Source organism: Choloepus didactylus, chromosome 2 (assembly GCF_015220235.1).
Source record: "Choloepus didactylus isolate mChoDid1 chromosome 2, mChoDid1.pri, whole genome shotgun sequence".
NCBI lineage: Eukaryota > Metazoa > Chordata > Mammalia > Pilosa > Megalonychidae > Choloepus > Choloepus didactylus.
Genome location: NC_051308.1, coordinates 44,222,478 through 44,237,707, shown reverse-complemented (window position 1 = coordinate 44,237,707; position 15,230 = coordinate 44,222,478). Strand labels below are relative to the sequence as shown.

Sequence of the window (15,230 nt, the reverse complement as noted above, 5' to 3'; positions counted from 1 at the left end):
CTTGAAGTCTGCATGATTTGTGTCTCTGTTATTAAACCCTGCTAATTCATCCCACTTACACATCTGTTATAAATCTCTGGGAGTGCTGCATGATTCATGGCAATCTGTGAGCATGCTACAGCAAATTCTTCTCCTTGTAATTAACAGTAAATTGTTTTACTGCCATGCAATGAATTTTTCAGTTATATTGCAAATGAACTCCTAAATGTGCGGTTCTTTCCAAAGAACTGACTTATATCATTAGGCAATTAAAAAGTATTGCTTTGAACCAAAAGCTTTTAATCAAGGGAAATACAACTCAAACATTGCTTTAAGAACCATAGAAATTTGCTATGTTGGTTAAAAGTATAAAATAATTTCTGTTGAAAGAGCAAAACAAACAAACAAGCAAAAAACCCTTCCGTGTATTCAGGATTCCATTGATGCTAAAATACAAGAACTGTTGCCTGAAAACACTGGGTGAGACAAGTTTGCACAGATATTGTTTATCTTAGAAGTTACTTAAGTCATCTGTCATTACCAAATTTCTCAGATTGCTTTTCACTTCTCTAATTGTAGAATAGTGCCTTTATTCTTGAAATAAATAATTGGATAATTAGCCAAGTTGAATCATCAGAGGATTCCAGTTCTGTTCAAGTGCTCTTGTCAAAGGTGAAGCAAATTCATTTCAGCTCGCCTCTGCAGCTCTCCAAAGAGTCTTTGATTTTTTCCCCACTTTCTTGGCAGCAGCCTCAGATTCATGAGTCCATACATCAAGTCAGTAGTATAACAACAAATAGAATTAAATTCAAAGAAGGGAAACTAATTGAAGGACAGCAACAAAAGTGTTTGGTAATGTGCTTTTTAATATGGCATGCCACATTTGCATGATAATTTTTCCTTTTTAGCATGGAGCAGAAAGTGACTGGCTTAATGAGGGATTATTCAAGGCAGGAATGAGCAAAACGCATTCATAACTAAGAACAAAGATTGTATTATGAAACGAAAGCAGGCAACCTCAGAGAAGTAACTGGATGATTGGTTTATGCGTTATGAATAAAAAGGTAGAAAAATATTTATATTAGTATTCACTAATGACTATATATACAAGATTGTTGTAATTAAAATTATAAATTAACATATTAAGGGTGCTTGTTTAATCACTCTGGGTCCTATTCACAATGAAAGGAGTTATGTACATGCATGCAAAACACTGTGTTTTTAAACCAGCAGCAAACAGGCTAACCATTTTCCTTTGGATTCAGAAACAAAACGCAGTGCATCACAAATGACTTGTTTAATGGGAGATTGGCAGTTCTAAACTTGTAGCATGGAGGTCAATTTATGACAGGTAAAGGAAATATCCCATTGTTTCTCCAGGAATGAATCTTTGAAAGGCATTTTTCTCCAGAAAGGTTTAAGCTGGAGGAAATGCATACATTTCCTAGATTGAAAGGGCAATCTTAAAGAAAATTATTACAAGGAATCAAAGATGGCCCAGTCCATCAGTTCAATACCATCAAAATCCCAGAAGCAACTCTACAGTCACCAGTGACCCTGCTTGAGGACTTGGCAATGGAGAGAGGTGAAACTGCTTCCGGGATAATAGCTCCCTCAAATCAGTTCTTGGACTTTGTCATGGGTGCCAAAACCAAAGGCACTGCCATATAATATTCTGGATGAAGTGTCACCAATTCTAACCATCTTCAATTAGAATATTTAAATAAGAAAGAGCCAATTATAATTCTCAAGGTTTTATGAAACTTCTCCAGATAAAACTTTTTTGATTTTTGCTACTGAGATTAAAGTAGGAAACATATGATTTCATGATTCAATGTACCTAAAAGACTGAATACTACTTCTAATTTTTATATTCTTTTTCAAAATTTTTGAATGGTCGCAGGCCTCTTTTTCCCCTTTATTAGAGAAGTTGTGGGTTAACAGAACAATCATGCATAAAATACAGGATTCCCATATATCTCCCTATTATTAACACCTTGCACTGGTGTGGAATGTTTCTTACAACTGATGAAAGCACGTTTTTCTAATTGTACTATTAACTATAGTCCATGGTTCAACTTAGGGTTCACTGCTTATGTATGGCAGTTCCATGGATTTTGTATTAATTTTTATTCTGTTACCATATATACAACCTAGCAAAGCAGGCCTCTTTTTGAACTCTGACAATGAATTTATATCACTATATTGGGGTTAGAGGTAAATTTCCCACAAATTCATTGGAATTCACTGGACTAATAATATATACCTTCAAAACAACAATTTTATTACAAGAAGAAATCACAAAAGAATCATAAATCTGCAAGTCTACTTTTATCCCTTTCTTATAACAGAACTTTAGACCATTCAAAAGGATTGGCATTCTCATTGTTTACTTCTATGACAATGTCTCTAAATTCCATCCAGGTGTTTAATCTTAGGGAAATTTTAGGAAAAAAACTTTCTCATTTCCTGAAAATCAAGTACACAAGTGGGATATTGGATCTATAATTGGTAGGTTTTTCCGTGTATTCAAATGTAAACAAAGAAGTTCATTCTTGGATCTAAAACCTCTGAAAAATATGTATTTTATAATAACTCAAATGGCAAACAAAATGATTGTTCCCTTACTTTTGTAATGTTTAAGTAGAACTTGGCAGATGAAGAGCCAGACAGTACTGAAAAACATTAGTTTTTTTTCCCCCCAAGAAAAACACTAAAATGATTTATTCCTATGGAAAAGAAAGGATTTTATGTGGAAGCAAAGGTTAATGTGTTGTGTTCTGTTGTTTGTTTGTTTTTTTATGGAAATTAAGTGGATGGAAAATTTTGGCAAAGTAAAAGAACCACACATTTAAAATGTAACATCTCCTGTGTCTGCTCAATCCCTTGCATTTCAGTTTCTGCTGCAACTGGAACACTCCTCGGAGGGTCACCTGTTCCTTTTAGCTCCTGTTTCTCTACAGGCAACATTCTCATTCTAGAAATTTTCTCTTCTCTTGACTTTTTGAATACTGCTTTCTTCACACTCTTTACCTAACTCTGATCATTTTTTTTTATCTTAAAAACTTTTTATTTAGGAATAATGTTGGTGTAAAAAATGGCTAAATATACTACAGAAAGTTCCTGCATATCCTTCTCTCATTAACATCTTATATAAATGTCACATTTGTTACAACTAAGAAATTAACATTGGTACAATATTATTAATGCTAATAGCATTAGTATTTGTTAATGCTATTAATTAAACCACTTTATTCAAATTTCAACAACTGTTCCATTAATATACTTTACCTGTTCCAGGATCAAATCCAGGATGAAATCCATGTTGCTAGGTTTGTTATATCTCCTATTCTCCTTCCTCACCTAACTCTGACCATTTTTGTTTTCTTTATTCCTCCATTCCTCTTTCTCCTCTTTCTCACTGAACTTTCATTTTGCATATTTTGCCTTCACTAATTCAATATCGTCTGTAGTTTTAGCTCTCATCTATATGCAGATGATTCCAAAATCTACATCATTCTTGAGCTGCAGATTTGCAGCCTCGGCCACTGGCTGGTTATAATCGCCATGAATGTGTTTCTATCAAATGGCCAAGACTAAACCCATGGGTTTATTTCTTCCATGTGTTCTTCTTGATCTTTCCCATTTTATTTAATGACATCATCAAGGTCTACAACATGCAGTGGCATCTTGAACTCTTTCCTCTACTTGCCTTGTGGATTTCTCCTCTATTATGCCACTATGCTCCTTTCTTTCAATCTTCACTCCTACTTATCTAATTTATTCCCTTATTACCTCCCAGAAAAGTCTGCCAGATTCTATTTAAACCCTACCTTTTAATCTGTTTTACACTATCCTGCCAGAGAAATCTTCATAAATCCTGGTTTTCATCACATCAGTGCCTGGAATAGTGCCAGCCTCTGTAACAGTGACTAGCACATGGTATATGCTCAGTAAAAACCTGCAAAAATCTTTACCCATCCTTAACAGTCCATCTCAAAAGGCATTAAATCTGAAAAAACTTCTTAATTTCTCAAATCAAAGTCATCTATCCCATTTTCTATGTTTCCATTGCTTTCTTTCCACCCCTCTCATAGCCCTTACCACCTACCTCTACAGTGCTATCGTATCTGTTATACATGGACTCCAGTGCTGTCACCATGCAAGCCATGGGTTGTGTGAAGCCCCCACAGGGTTTACAAGAGCACACCCTCCATAGATGCTCACTGAATTGAGCATTCACAATTAGATGTACTACTGATCGGCTTATGGCACATTAATAACTCTACATTGCAAACAACACATTTGAAATCTGTATTTTTTGAGCAAAACTGTGAAATACATATCGTAATTGTGAATGTCATATTTTTACAAAACTAAAAAATAATGCTTTCAGATTTTAGCCATCTTAAAATTTATTTCACAATACAATCTTTTGTTTTAGGACTCTCCATTGTTACGTTTATGTTAAAATAATGTTATGGAACCAAAGTTGAAATTAAACTTCCTGAATTTGATAACTCCATAACCATTAGAAATTCTATAATGGTTATACTGTGCCTGATAAAAGTGGCACATATTAATTAAGTTGACAAGCATAATATCAACTAATTTTTATTGAGGATTTACTCTACGCTGGGTACTTTTTCAAGTGCTTTACATATATTAATTCTTTTAATCCACATATGAACCCTACAAATTAGATTATTCTTAGTGATAAACTGAAAAGCTAAGGCACAGATGTTAAATAATTTACTCAAAGTCATACAGCTAGTAAATGTCAGAGCCTGAATTCAAACCCTTGCAGTCTGGCTTATTTTTTTCCCTTAATTTATGAATGAACGCTTATTTTAAAAAGTCAATTAACTTGCATGTAGCATAACTTATACATAATATAAGAAGTTTTCAAGTTCTATTTTTCAAGGATAAAAATGTAGCAACTGGATTCAGATGCACTGATCCAGTTTTACTTCCCTGCTCTTCTGGTGGACAGGAGTGGCCTTAAGTTCTCCTCTCTAGTAACTAAAATGAGAGTGTCAAAGAGCGCTCCCATTCATTACCTCCCAGGCCACAGGAAACATTCACTTCAACCAATGAGGACAGTATTAGCACAAAATGTTAAGCTATCATTGGTCCACAGAGTGGGAAGGATTCTGCTCTGTATACACTTTTCTTGCTTTCCTCTTTTCATCTGTAGGATTTGTCTAGTGCCCTAAGGACAAGAATGTCTCCCTTCAGTCCCTTTAGTTTGTTTCTATCTATAAGAAGAAACACTAGACTTCATTTAGAAGCCTGTGTCTGTAATGACAACAGTGCTAGAAAAAGATGGCAGATGAGATGCAGATGTGAGGCAGTGCAGTCTGCAGCCTGAGGTAGAGAGGACTTGGACAGAGGTGTAGTTATTGAAATTGTTATTGGAAATGATGTTGTAAGGAAGAAAAATGAGACTAAGTAGAATAAAAATGTTAAGTAGAAGCCACAGATTTTAGATCAACATAAGAAATCACTTTTTAAAGGAGGTGTCTAAAGATGGTATGGATTTGCGTAGGAAGTAGTAGTTCCCCTGCCAGTAAGGCTTGTCATAGGTTGGACAAACACTTTGTGGGAAAGTCACAAAGAATAAATAAGCATTGGACATATGGGTCACATATTTTTCAACCCTGAGGGGCCATGATTCTAGTTCTACTAATCATATGGTTGGTGTGTTAGTTCACCTGGGCTGCTGTGACAAATACCACAGACTCATTGCCTTAATCAACCAGGAATTCACTGTCTCACAGTTTTGGAGGCTAGAAGTCCAAAATCAAGTATTGGCAGGCCATGCCTGCTACAAAGTTGGAAGCATGCTGGTGGTCACTTCCTGGTAATCTATAACTCAGGTCTCTGTGTCCTTTGCATGGTGATCTGTCTCGTTCAGTCTCCTTCTGTGGCTTGAACTTCGGTGTACAAATTTCCTTTGCTTATTGGGACTCCAGTCATATCAGATAAAGGCCCACACTGATTCAATTTGGCCGCCTCTTAATAGGATCTTTGAAGATCCCATTCATAAATGAGTCCACACCCACAGAACCAGTGGTTAGGACCTGAACATGTCCTGTGGGGGACATAATTCAATCCCGCCAAATCGGGGTCCTTCTAGCCTCTGCTATACCTCAGGCCAATTTTCATCTTGCATCAAATCTTTGTTTTCACTTTCTGTAGCCTAAAGTCTGATTCCTCTTTTAATTTTGTCCTCTATTTTAAATTACCCAGTTTTTCCTAAAGAGACGGGGTGTCTTTCTCTGTTATCCATATTCTATAACCCTCTAATAATAGAGTATGTGGAAATAAATAAATACAGACTGATAGAAGAATGGTGCCTTGCACAGCCCCATAATGTATGCATATATCTGATATATCTTGATAGATAAAATATATTAAAAATAGAGAGAGTTCAGTCATAGAGATAATAAAATACATTATTTCTTGGAATTTGGGAGCCCTTCCCCTTGATGGAAAATTTAAAGAACAAAATTCATCAGACAAGATAATTTGAGCCAAACAATGCTTTTTTTTCCAGAAGTAAAAAATATTCCTACAGATTTGGACTTATTAACATAAGGATGAAGACATGATCTAGGGTATACTTTTATAGCAAAATAAATGTTTGTACATTTCTTTAATTTATCTAGGAATCTCTTACCCTCCTTACATCTGGATATTTCCTTAAAGAACACCAGAAGATTAAGGCATGTTGGACTGCTGGCAGAAAAAAACTTTCAATTTAAAATACACTAAATATGAAGTAATTGGGATATATGGGCAATAATAGTGCAGGTAATCAGTTTTGTATAAATCTGGTTTGTTTCAAGAGAAGCAAAGAAAATTATATAACCCTTTCATAATAAGACCATACTTAATAACATGTTTTTATGTAAATTTTATGAACTTAGGAGCTTCTTAGTAAAAAAGAAGTAACAAGTAAATAACTGCCTATCTAATAAAAGTAAAACATAACACCAGGGCAACCCAGTAATTCCTGATGTCTTCCTTTCAGCCCATGGGCCAGGGGTGGGTAGACTTGATTCTACAGAAAAGGTCAGGATTCAGACTGAGGGAAGAGATAATCCCAAAACCCTCAAAAGAATCCTTGTAAACACTTGTAAAACATGTCCAGGGCATCACTAGGCCCTAGGATAGTGGCCGAGCCTTAGAGTCACTCTGAATCTAATTATATTTCTTGTTATGACACAGCTACAACTCATGGATCCTTGGCACCTCTTAAACCTAACCTTTTTTTATTTAAGAAGTTCAGTGTATGTAGCAGTCAACATTAGATAGAGCAGAAGAAAGCAGAAAAGGCAAATACTAATATTCTAAAGTTGAGAAGGTGTTACACTTTGTTAAGTGTTTGTTCATAAACACACAATATATTTTTCATGCACATTCAAATTTTCTTACCTGAAGCTAGAGTCTGTCCTAGTTCTGGGGCACTGGTTACACAACCAATTGAATTGCAGAGAGAAATAGAAAAGTTGTACATCCTGTACGGCTTCAGTCCGTTTATGACATAAGACAGTTCTTGGGATTTAGCAGTGTACAATACCTTCAAGGCAAAAAAATAAAATCACATAATAGATAATCAGTGTGAAAAATATTGCACTGGCAGTCAAAGTTCTATGAATTCAGACAGTGGGAATTATTGCCAACCACTACTAGGAAAAGGATTGTTTTTTTTTTTTTGAAGAGGCTCAACAAGCCAGGATTTAATTGTTAATTGTACAATCACACTGTTTTATGAGGTAATAATCTAGATCCTGAGTGGATAAATGAGGAAACCGAGTTATTGCCTCATAAAGCAGCGTGGTGGTATGGTTATTGTCACCAATGGCAGAGATAAAGGATGGTGACATTGTCATTGTTTTCCTGAAAAATCCAAACAAAACCATGGGGCTTGGCCAAAAGTAAGCCAGGGCAGTAAAGACCACATGTTATTTGATGGAGCTAGTAAAAAAAGGTGTCACTATGTTAAAGCAACCTTATCATTTTCTTAAATTAAAAAATAAAAGATTGTGCCCCTCATATTATGGCCCACCAAACAGCATCCCCTTCAGAAGAGGCATGACCATCCATATGACATCAATCAGCCTCTGTCATTGGGTACCCAGTGGACACATGGGATAAAATACACCCATGGAATCCAGAAGCTGCAACTATAAACTGGGAAAAGGGAAAGGGGAACAATGGTCTCTCATTCTCTAGGACTGTTGTATATACCAAAAGAATAATCCAAAGTACGTAGTAAAGGCTCAGTAAATCTGACTATTGTTCTCATTACTGTTAACTAACTGGAGTACGAATTATTAGAAAGCAATATGTAATTGTGCATCCAAAACCTTAAACAGGTTCATAACCTCTTTTATGAGCTGTGATAAATTCCATTCTTGAGAATTTTTTCAAAAGAAATAAATAGGAATTACAAAATGTACATGTAAGATATTCTTATCAAAGTTTATTTATATTTCCAAAAGATCTAATACAATATAAATATCAACTCATTGTAGGCTGCTTAAATATATTATTGTGTGCCTAAACAATATAATATGCAGCTACTGAAAGTCAGCTTCTTATAAGATAGTTAAGGATATATGTTAAATGGGAAAAGCAGGTCTTATGTATCAAAATCATACTAACTTTGTTTCAATATATATTCATATTAGAAAAAATAAGTGATATAAAAATACAGAGCCTTGTACAACATAATATTATGTTAAGAAACAAATGCCCCATTTAATGAATGTATAGGGAGAATTCTGTCACAGAATTCTGTAAACTCAGAAAATATCAGAATGAAGCCATAATTCAATTCTGAAAGGACATTAGTTGAAATAACAATACCTGTGAAAACCCCACTGGAGTAGATTGTTGAGGTGATTGTTCAGAAATCATATTGATGGTATACCTTACAACTTCTCCCCTTGTAACATTATCCGCTGGCTTCTCCCAGGATATGTTGAGAGAGTGTGGTGAGAGAGGGCAGACTGAAGGAGGGGTCATGAACACAGGCACTATCAATAACAACAACAAAAAGAATGAAAATGCTGTACTGACAGATTTCAAACTGAATTCACACATTTATTCTTGTTTCTGAAATACCCCTTTTCCTTACAAAAATTGTTTTTAAAAAATCAAAGAAGACACGGTCTATACACGTCTTAAAATGTTATCTCTAAGGATGTTTTCCAAAATCATTTTCAATTTATAAAGTAAAAATCATATAGGAATTTGTTTGTCTTCATAAAGGCAACTAGTGAATAACTGGGTAGGAAACCATTGATATTATGAAGTATTTGAAAGGAGAATGCACAAAACAGAGTGTCTCCGTCCACAAAATTCAGAACAGTGCACAGTTGGATTTCTTGCGTGAAGAAATATTTCACTGAACCAAACTGATGCAGCTTGAGAATATTACTCTTCAGAAACAGGTAAATCTAAAATGTTCTAAATAACCCTAAGGAAATTTTAAGTTTCCGATAAATCTTGATTGAAATGTTCAGTGTAGACACACACATATACGTTTCCTCCTACCAACCTTGAGATCTTAACATGGACTTTAAATGTGCTAACCAAAGGTATATTATCAAAGGACCTCATCACACTTTCATTAGCCAGTGACCCATAAGATGATGAGGGTCCAATATTGCAGTTTCACCTATTACTTCTCATTTCTGACCTTGATATTCCCCTTCCAGAATGCCATGCCTCATCACTTGTGCTATCATGACACTATTATTTGTCCAAGATGGCTGGTAGTCATTAAGAGATGCTCAAGCACAATGCACACTTTATTCATGGAACAATTCCCTTAGACATCAAATTAAAACTACCCTCAGCCTCTGCAGTCCTAATAGTTCAAATATAGATCAGGACTTGGGTTTCTTTGGATATCCATGGGTTTATAGCACAACAAAAGTATATATTTTTTTAAAAGGCTCATGAAATTCATGGTATTTTTAATATAAGGAGGAGGATGAAGGATTAAAAAATATCTCCAATTTTCCTTAGTGAAAATATCTTAAGAAAATTAAAAAATTTTGCCTTCCTTCCTTACCATATTGCCAAGTGCTTATAAATACAGATATCAGTGTCTAGGATTCCATCATTGTGTACAATCTAGTAATTGAACTATTTATTGTGGAAAGAGAAATAAAAACAAAAATGGATTTGTGAAATTACTTATTTCTTTCACTGAAAATCATTGTGCTTAATTGGAATAAAATGAAGTATGTGGCCAACCCATTCAGGACAAGAAACCAATCCCTATTTTTGGCAAACGTGCCCAAAAAGACAATAACTATAGTTAAGTCATTTCTTCCCCTTGAAGTAATAGCTAAAGCATTTATTTTTTTTTTTTTCCTAAAACTAACTTCAAGTACTTTATGACCTTGAGTTATTTATATAATCAATGCATATATTAAATTGTTCTTTGGCTTATTTGAATTTTTTTTAATTCTTGCTTTTCAAAATGTACTTTAGCACAGCTGACTTTAATACGAGGCAATATGTTCATTAAAAAGTTTTAAAAGTGATGTTCAAATAACTGAGCTTTATTTACCTGATTCTCCCGTTCTTCTTGAAGTCCAGGCAGAAGACATACTACCAGCCATATTCACAGCTAAGACTCTAAACTTGTATTTGGTAAATGGCTCCAAGCCAGTGATTATTGTTGTCGTTTGAGGTGGTTTCAAAGCATTTTCATTGGCTGATTCTGTAAATGGGTGAAGACTGAGCCAGCCACTGTTCTGAAAAACTCGACTTTCAGCAAACATAGTTTCTCCAGAACAGCTCAATCTTCTCATGTGTAATTCATATCTTATAATTATTCCTAGAAAAGTGAAATGGTGAACAAAGGTTATTCATCTGATAAATGGGCTACTTTTTGGTGGGCAGGGGTGGTAGTAGAAGTAGGAATAAGTCAATCAAAGAGTGCTGGCTTTTCATTATTCTTCTGAATTGATTACCTTTCCCTTTCTTTAGTAATCAAAGTGCAACGTACTTATAAATGATGATAAATTAATGGATAGATGAATGTTTGAAAAACTACTAAGATGTATATTCACAGGGAAAACAAACCCAAAGGGAAAATGTACAATCACAAAATAACTAATACTTATGATTGGTAAATTCAATCTTTTTCAGGATCGATGGTTATACTTTCTACAAAGAATAACCAGTTCTTTGTGGTAGTTTAATCACTGTAACTCCAATTTGTATATTTTCAAATTAGGGAATCAAAATTTGGTTATTTATTTAACATAAGTCCTCCTTCCATAAATATTAGACTACTATAGTTAATTTCTACTCAGTTTTATCAAGTAACTAAAAAAGGTTTTGCTATTATATATACATGATATTAAATTACCAAAAATCTATGACTGTGTGTCTGGCCTATATAACAAAGGGTTCAACTGTATTAACACAAAAATTAACTTAATGGAGTCTGCTAGCTTATATACATTTTAAAAAAAATTTATATCCTTTTCTTACTTAAAAGAGAAAATTTACTGCTTAGGGGTGCCCTAACTTGTGACACAGTCAAATATAATGCATTTCATAAATGAGTTTCAAATTATAAGCATCATTTGTATTGTGGCAGATGTCACTAAGAGCAAAGATAATACTAGCCTTTAAAGAGGCAATTTAATTGAATGGAATTTGTTATTAGATTCAAAGAAGTACACTTGCTCCACCAACTAGGACACACAGGATCTTAGAGCTTTAGAAATTGTTTTTTTAATTGCTATGTTCTGCAGTCATAAAAATGCATACAATTGCCTGACTTATTGCACAATTCCAAATTCCTAGATTCTCATTCAGGTTGTTGCCCAAGAAGGGGAAATCTGGGCCTTGAGCACCCACCGTTTGGTTCCGCTGGTGGAGACCATTCTACGTGAAGTTCGGTGGAACTGACCTTCCGCACCTTGGGTGGACTCTGCCTCTGGGGAGGCGCCTGGGCTGTAGTCACGGTAAGGGGTGAGCTGTGTAAACAGCCCCCGCTTGTACATGCCTGTACTGAGAAATGGTACTTGGTGAATGGTACCAGATTCCAGATGGTAGCTGAGGTTTTACGACCTTCATAGGGAACACATGGCTGGATGCCACCTACAGGAGCACAGGACAAAATATATTTTTCTACAGGGCCAGAATGATTTGAGGGTATAGTCCAGGTAAGTGTCACAGAGTCTGAGCTAATAGGAACAATGTAACTTAAGTTCAAACTTCCTTCTGGGACCCCTGGTTTTGTCATGTAAGTGACAGCTGCACTCCTTGTTGAACCATGCACATTGGTAGTCTTGATGGAGTAGGAATATGAGGTATATGATGACAGGTCTTTGTCTAAGAAGTACTTAATATCTGAAATTTAAGAAAAAAAAAGAAAATAGTTATATTCCAAAAATTGATAAGTACTCATATCCAATTGCTTTCCCATTATATAATTGAACTACATACTATACCAATTCATTCTTTTGAATAAGAGGATGGTTTAAATTTTTTAAAAAACTTCAATAATGTAAATACTGGTTATTTTTATTATGCAGTATAATGTAAGAAAAGTGCCATTTGAAATAAGGAATATTTAGAAGTTTACGCTCTTGTTTTGTTCACTAGTTAACATTCTTTTTATAGGAGGTATAGGAAGATTTCTTACAGTTCTCTGAAAACAGAAATAATTATGTTTCTTCTGTGTAACTGATTTTTGTTGTTGTCATTAAACACCAACACACCAGACCAGGGGTGGGCAAACTATGGTCCATGGGTTAAATCTGTCTCTCTGCCAACATCCTGACTGGAAACTTTTCCTGAATTTTTGACCTATGGAGACTTTGTGAGATCACAAATGTTTATCGTTGTTTTAAGTTTGTTATCAGCAATGGAGAAAGAGAAGAACTCCTGGGTAAGAAGGACTTTTATGAAGGAATGGCAGGAGAGAAGGGAAGGTATGAAGAAAAAAAAAAGATAAAAGGTAGGGGGTAGAAATGATGAGGCCTAGATTACCCCATTCACTATGGGGCAGTAAGTATATTGTAGGATTGAGAAAAAATGCCATGGTGGATGTTGTCCCACTGCCTAATGGGACTCTTTTTGTGTGTAGAAGGAGGGTTCCTTTATTCACGGGTAACCTATATCAATATGAAGATCCCAGCATATTTAAAGGGTTACAGTGGAATAGTTAAGCATTAAGAGTCTGACTTTAACACACTGGGTTTCCCGGTTCCTGAATGTTGAGAGCCAGTTGGCTGCCCATGGGGCCTCTGTGGCTGAGACAAGGCAAGCTTTCAGTTTCTGGATGTGCCAAGGACTAGATGAAGAAATAGGAGGAAAAAAAATCTCAGAAAATTCTGCAGCAATAGAGAGAGCATAGCAGATGCTAAGATAGTGGTGTGTTCATGAGGTACTAACCAAGCTGAGAATAAATATGCGTCCCCCAGCTTCATGCATCAGCAGCTGATGCCATGAGAATGCCAAGGGCTGAGGTCTGGTCAGCCACATCTCACAAACAAGCCAGTACCCTCCAAAGGACCTTCCACAGAGGGTCAGAGGAAAGCTGCCCTTCCCCTGAATGCCATCATGGTTGTGGGGAGGGGAATACATGAAGACTGAACGACATGAGCAAATGTCTGAATGAATGGCAATTCTGCCATGGCAAATTCTGCATGAAAATACATCCAGTAATGTATTAGAGGCCAATCAGGACACAGAAACCTCAGAGTAATTTGAACAAGGAAATTTCAATATAAAGGATTATTGATTACAACAGGTTTTTTACCTACTAAGGAGAAAAGAGAACTCTAAAGATTGCAGGAACGTAAGAGACAAGGAAAAAAGTCATTTCCCCAGTGCAAAGTTAGAGCTCCCAAAGAAGGAACAAATCTGGAGGAGCCTTCCCCACCCCCTACACCCCGGCCGAGATCCAGCTTCATTGGACTGGGTGCAGCTGTGGTCCCCTGGATGGTGGCGATGGCTGCGGAGGTGCCATCCTGGGAAGCTGCCCTCTGTGGTGCCTGAAGTGCCATACCACAAAACTCACTGGGAAGCCAACCTCTGTGGTGCCAGGGGAAGCTGCCTGTTGGGAGATAGATGCTCAACAGCGGAACTCACTGGAACCACCATGTGCTGTCCTCTGGGGTTTGTGCTGCAGAAGTTATTACTCACTGGAGTAGTACACTAGAAAACTGCCCAGGGGTGGTGCTGTGTACAGCTGGCCATCGCATGTTCAGAGGTTTACTGAGAGGGGTACACCAGAATCAGAGAGAAACCTCTGCCTCCCATAATATCCCACCAGCACCCTCTACTGTTGTCACTGAACACTGCACCAGCTATTAAAGGAGAAATGCTTACAGGTTCCAGCTCCATTAATCACAGAGAAGGCAAGGAAGAGTGATTTTGGAACTGAGGGGCAGAAAACTGATAACTGGTACAAGCATACACGCTAAAATATATTTTATGAGACCCTAGTCCTTAGCCAAATTCTTAAGAAACTTTTCTTCAGGAAGCATGTAGAATTATTGGCACGTCATCTATAATAGCAAATAATTTTAAGTAAATTAAAATAGAACTTCTTAATGGATTCTAACACTACAATATTTTAATATCAGTCTATTAGGTTAATAGTATTCTAATATATTATTTAAAACAAAAGTGATGAAGAGCATGTGGCAATATGAGAAAATGAAGAATGCAACAGTGTACTTAATTATTAACATGAAAAATAAACTGGCATAAACACTAGTAGAGATATTCTAAAAATTACATTAATCAATGTACCAAAATGCTGGAATTGTGGTGCTTTTTTTCTTTTAAACTTTCTTAATTGCATATAATGCTCCTATAAAGACACACACCAAAAACAAAATTACTGTGTAGACAAAGTAACTCATAAGAAAAACATAGGATTTCCTCCTTACAGATTAATTTCATTCCAGATATGTTTATTATTAAATGACTAAAAACATATTCTCATTGATATCTATTTATTATTTCCTATATTAATTTTTTTAAAAAAATTGTGAAATCAAATCAGGGAATTGTTATCTTCTGAGAATACAAGTAATCTGGGAATTTGGATTTGTTCTCTACTAATTCCTTACCTTTCCTGCAGTGCAAAAATTGCAATGGATTGAAGGACAGAGGAGTGTTGACAGTCAGTTTTTAAAGAAGTGTACTGAGCATAACTAAATGGGGTCGATGGGATCTAGGATTTAACCAGAAGT

General features: G+C 35.7%; 1 protein-coding gene across 1 annotated transcript in view; it reads right to left on the bottom strand.

The window, feature by feature from the left end:
- The window catches only part of USH2A (usherin), an 891,077-nt gene that overhangs the window by 565,427 nt on the left and 310,420 nt on the right, over positions 1 to 15,230 (bottom strand). The window contains 4 exon segments of the mRNA XM_037823757.1: positions 7,420 to 7,564; positions 8,857 to 9,026; positions 10,574 to 10,843; positions 11,878 to 12,372. Of these exon segments, the coding sequence (XP_037679685.1) occupies positions 7,420 to 7,564; positions 8,857 to 9,026; positions 10,574 to 10,843; positions 11,878 to 12,372 (1,080 nt within the window).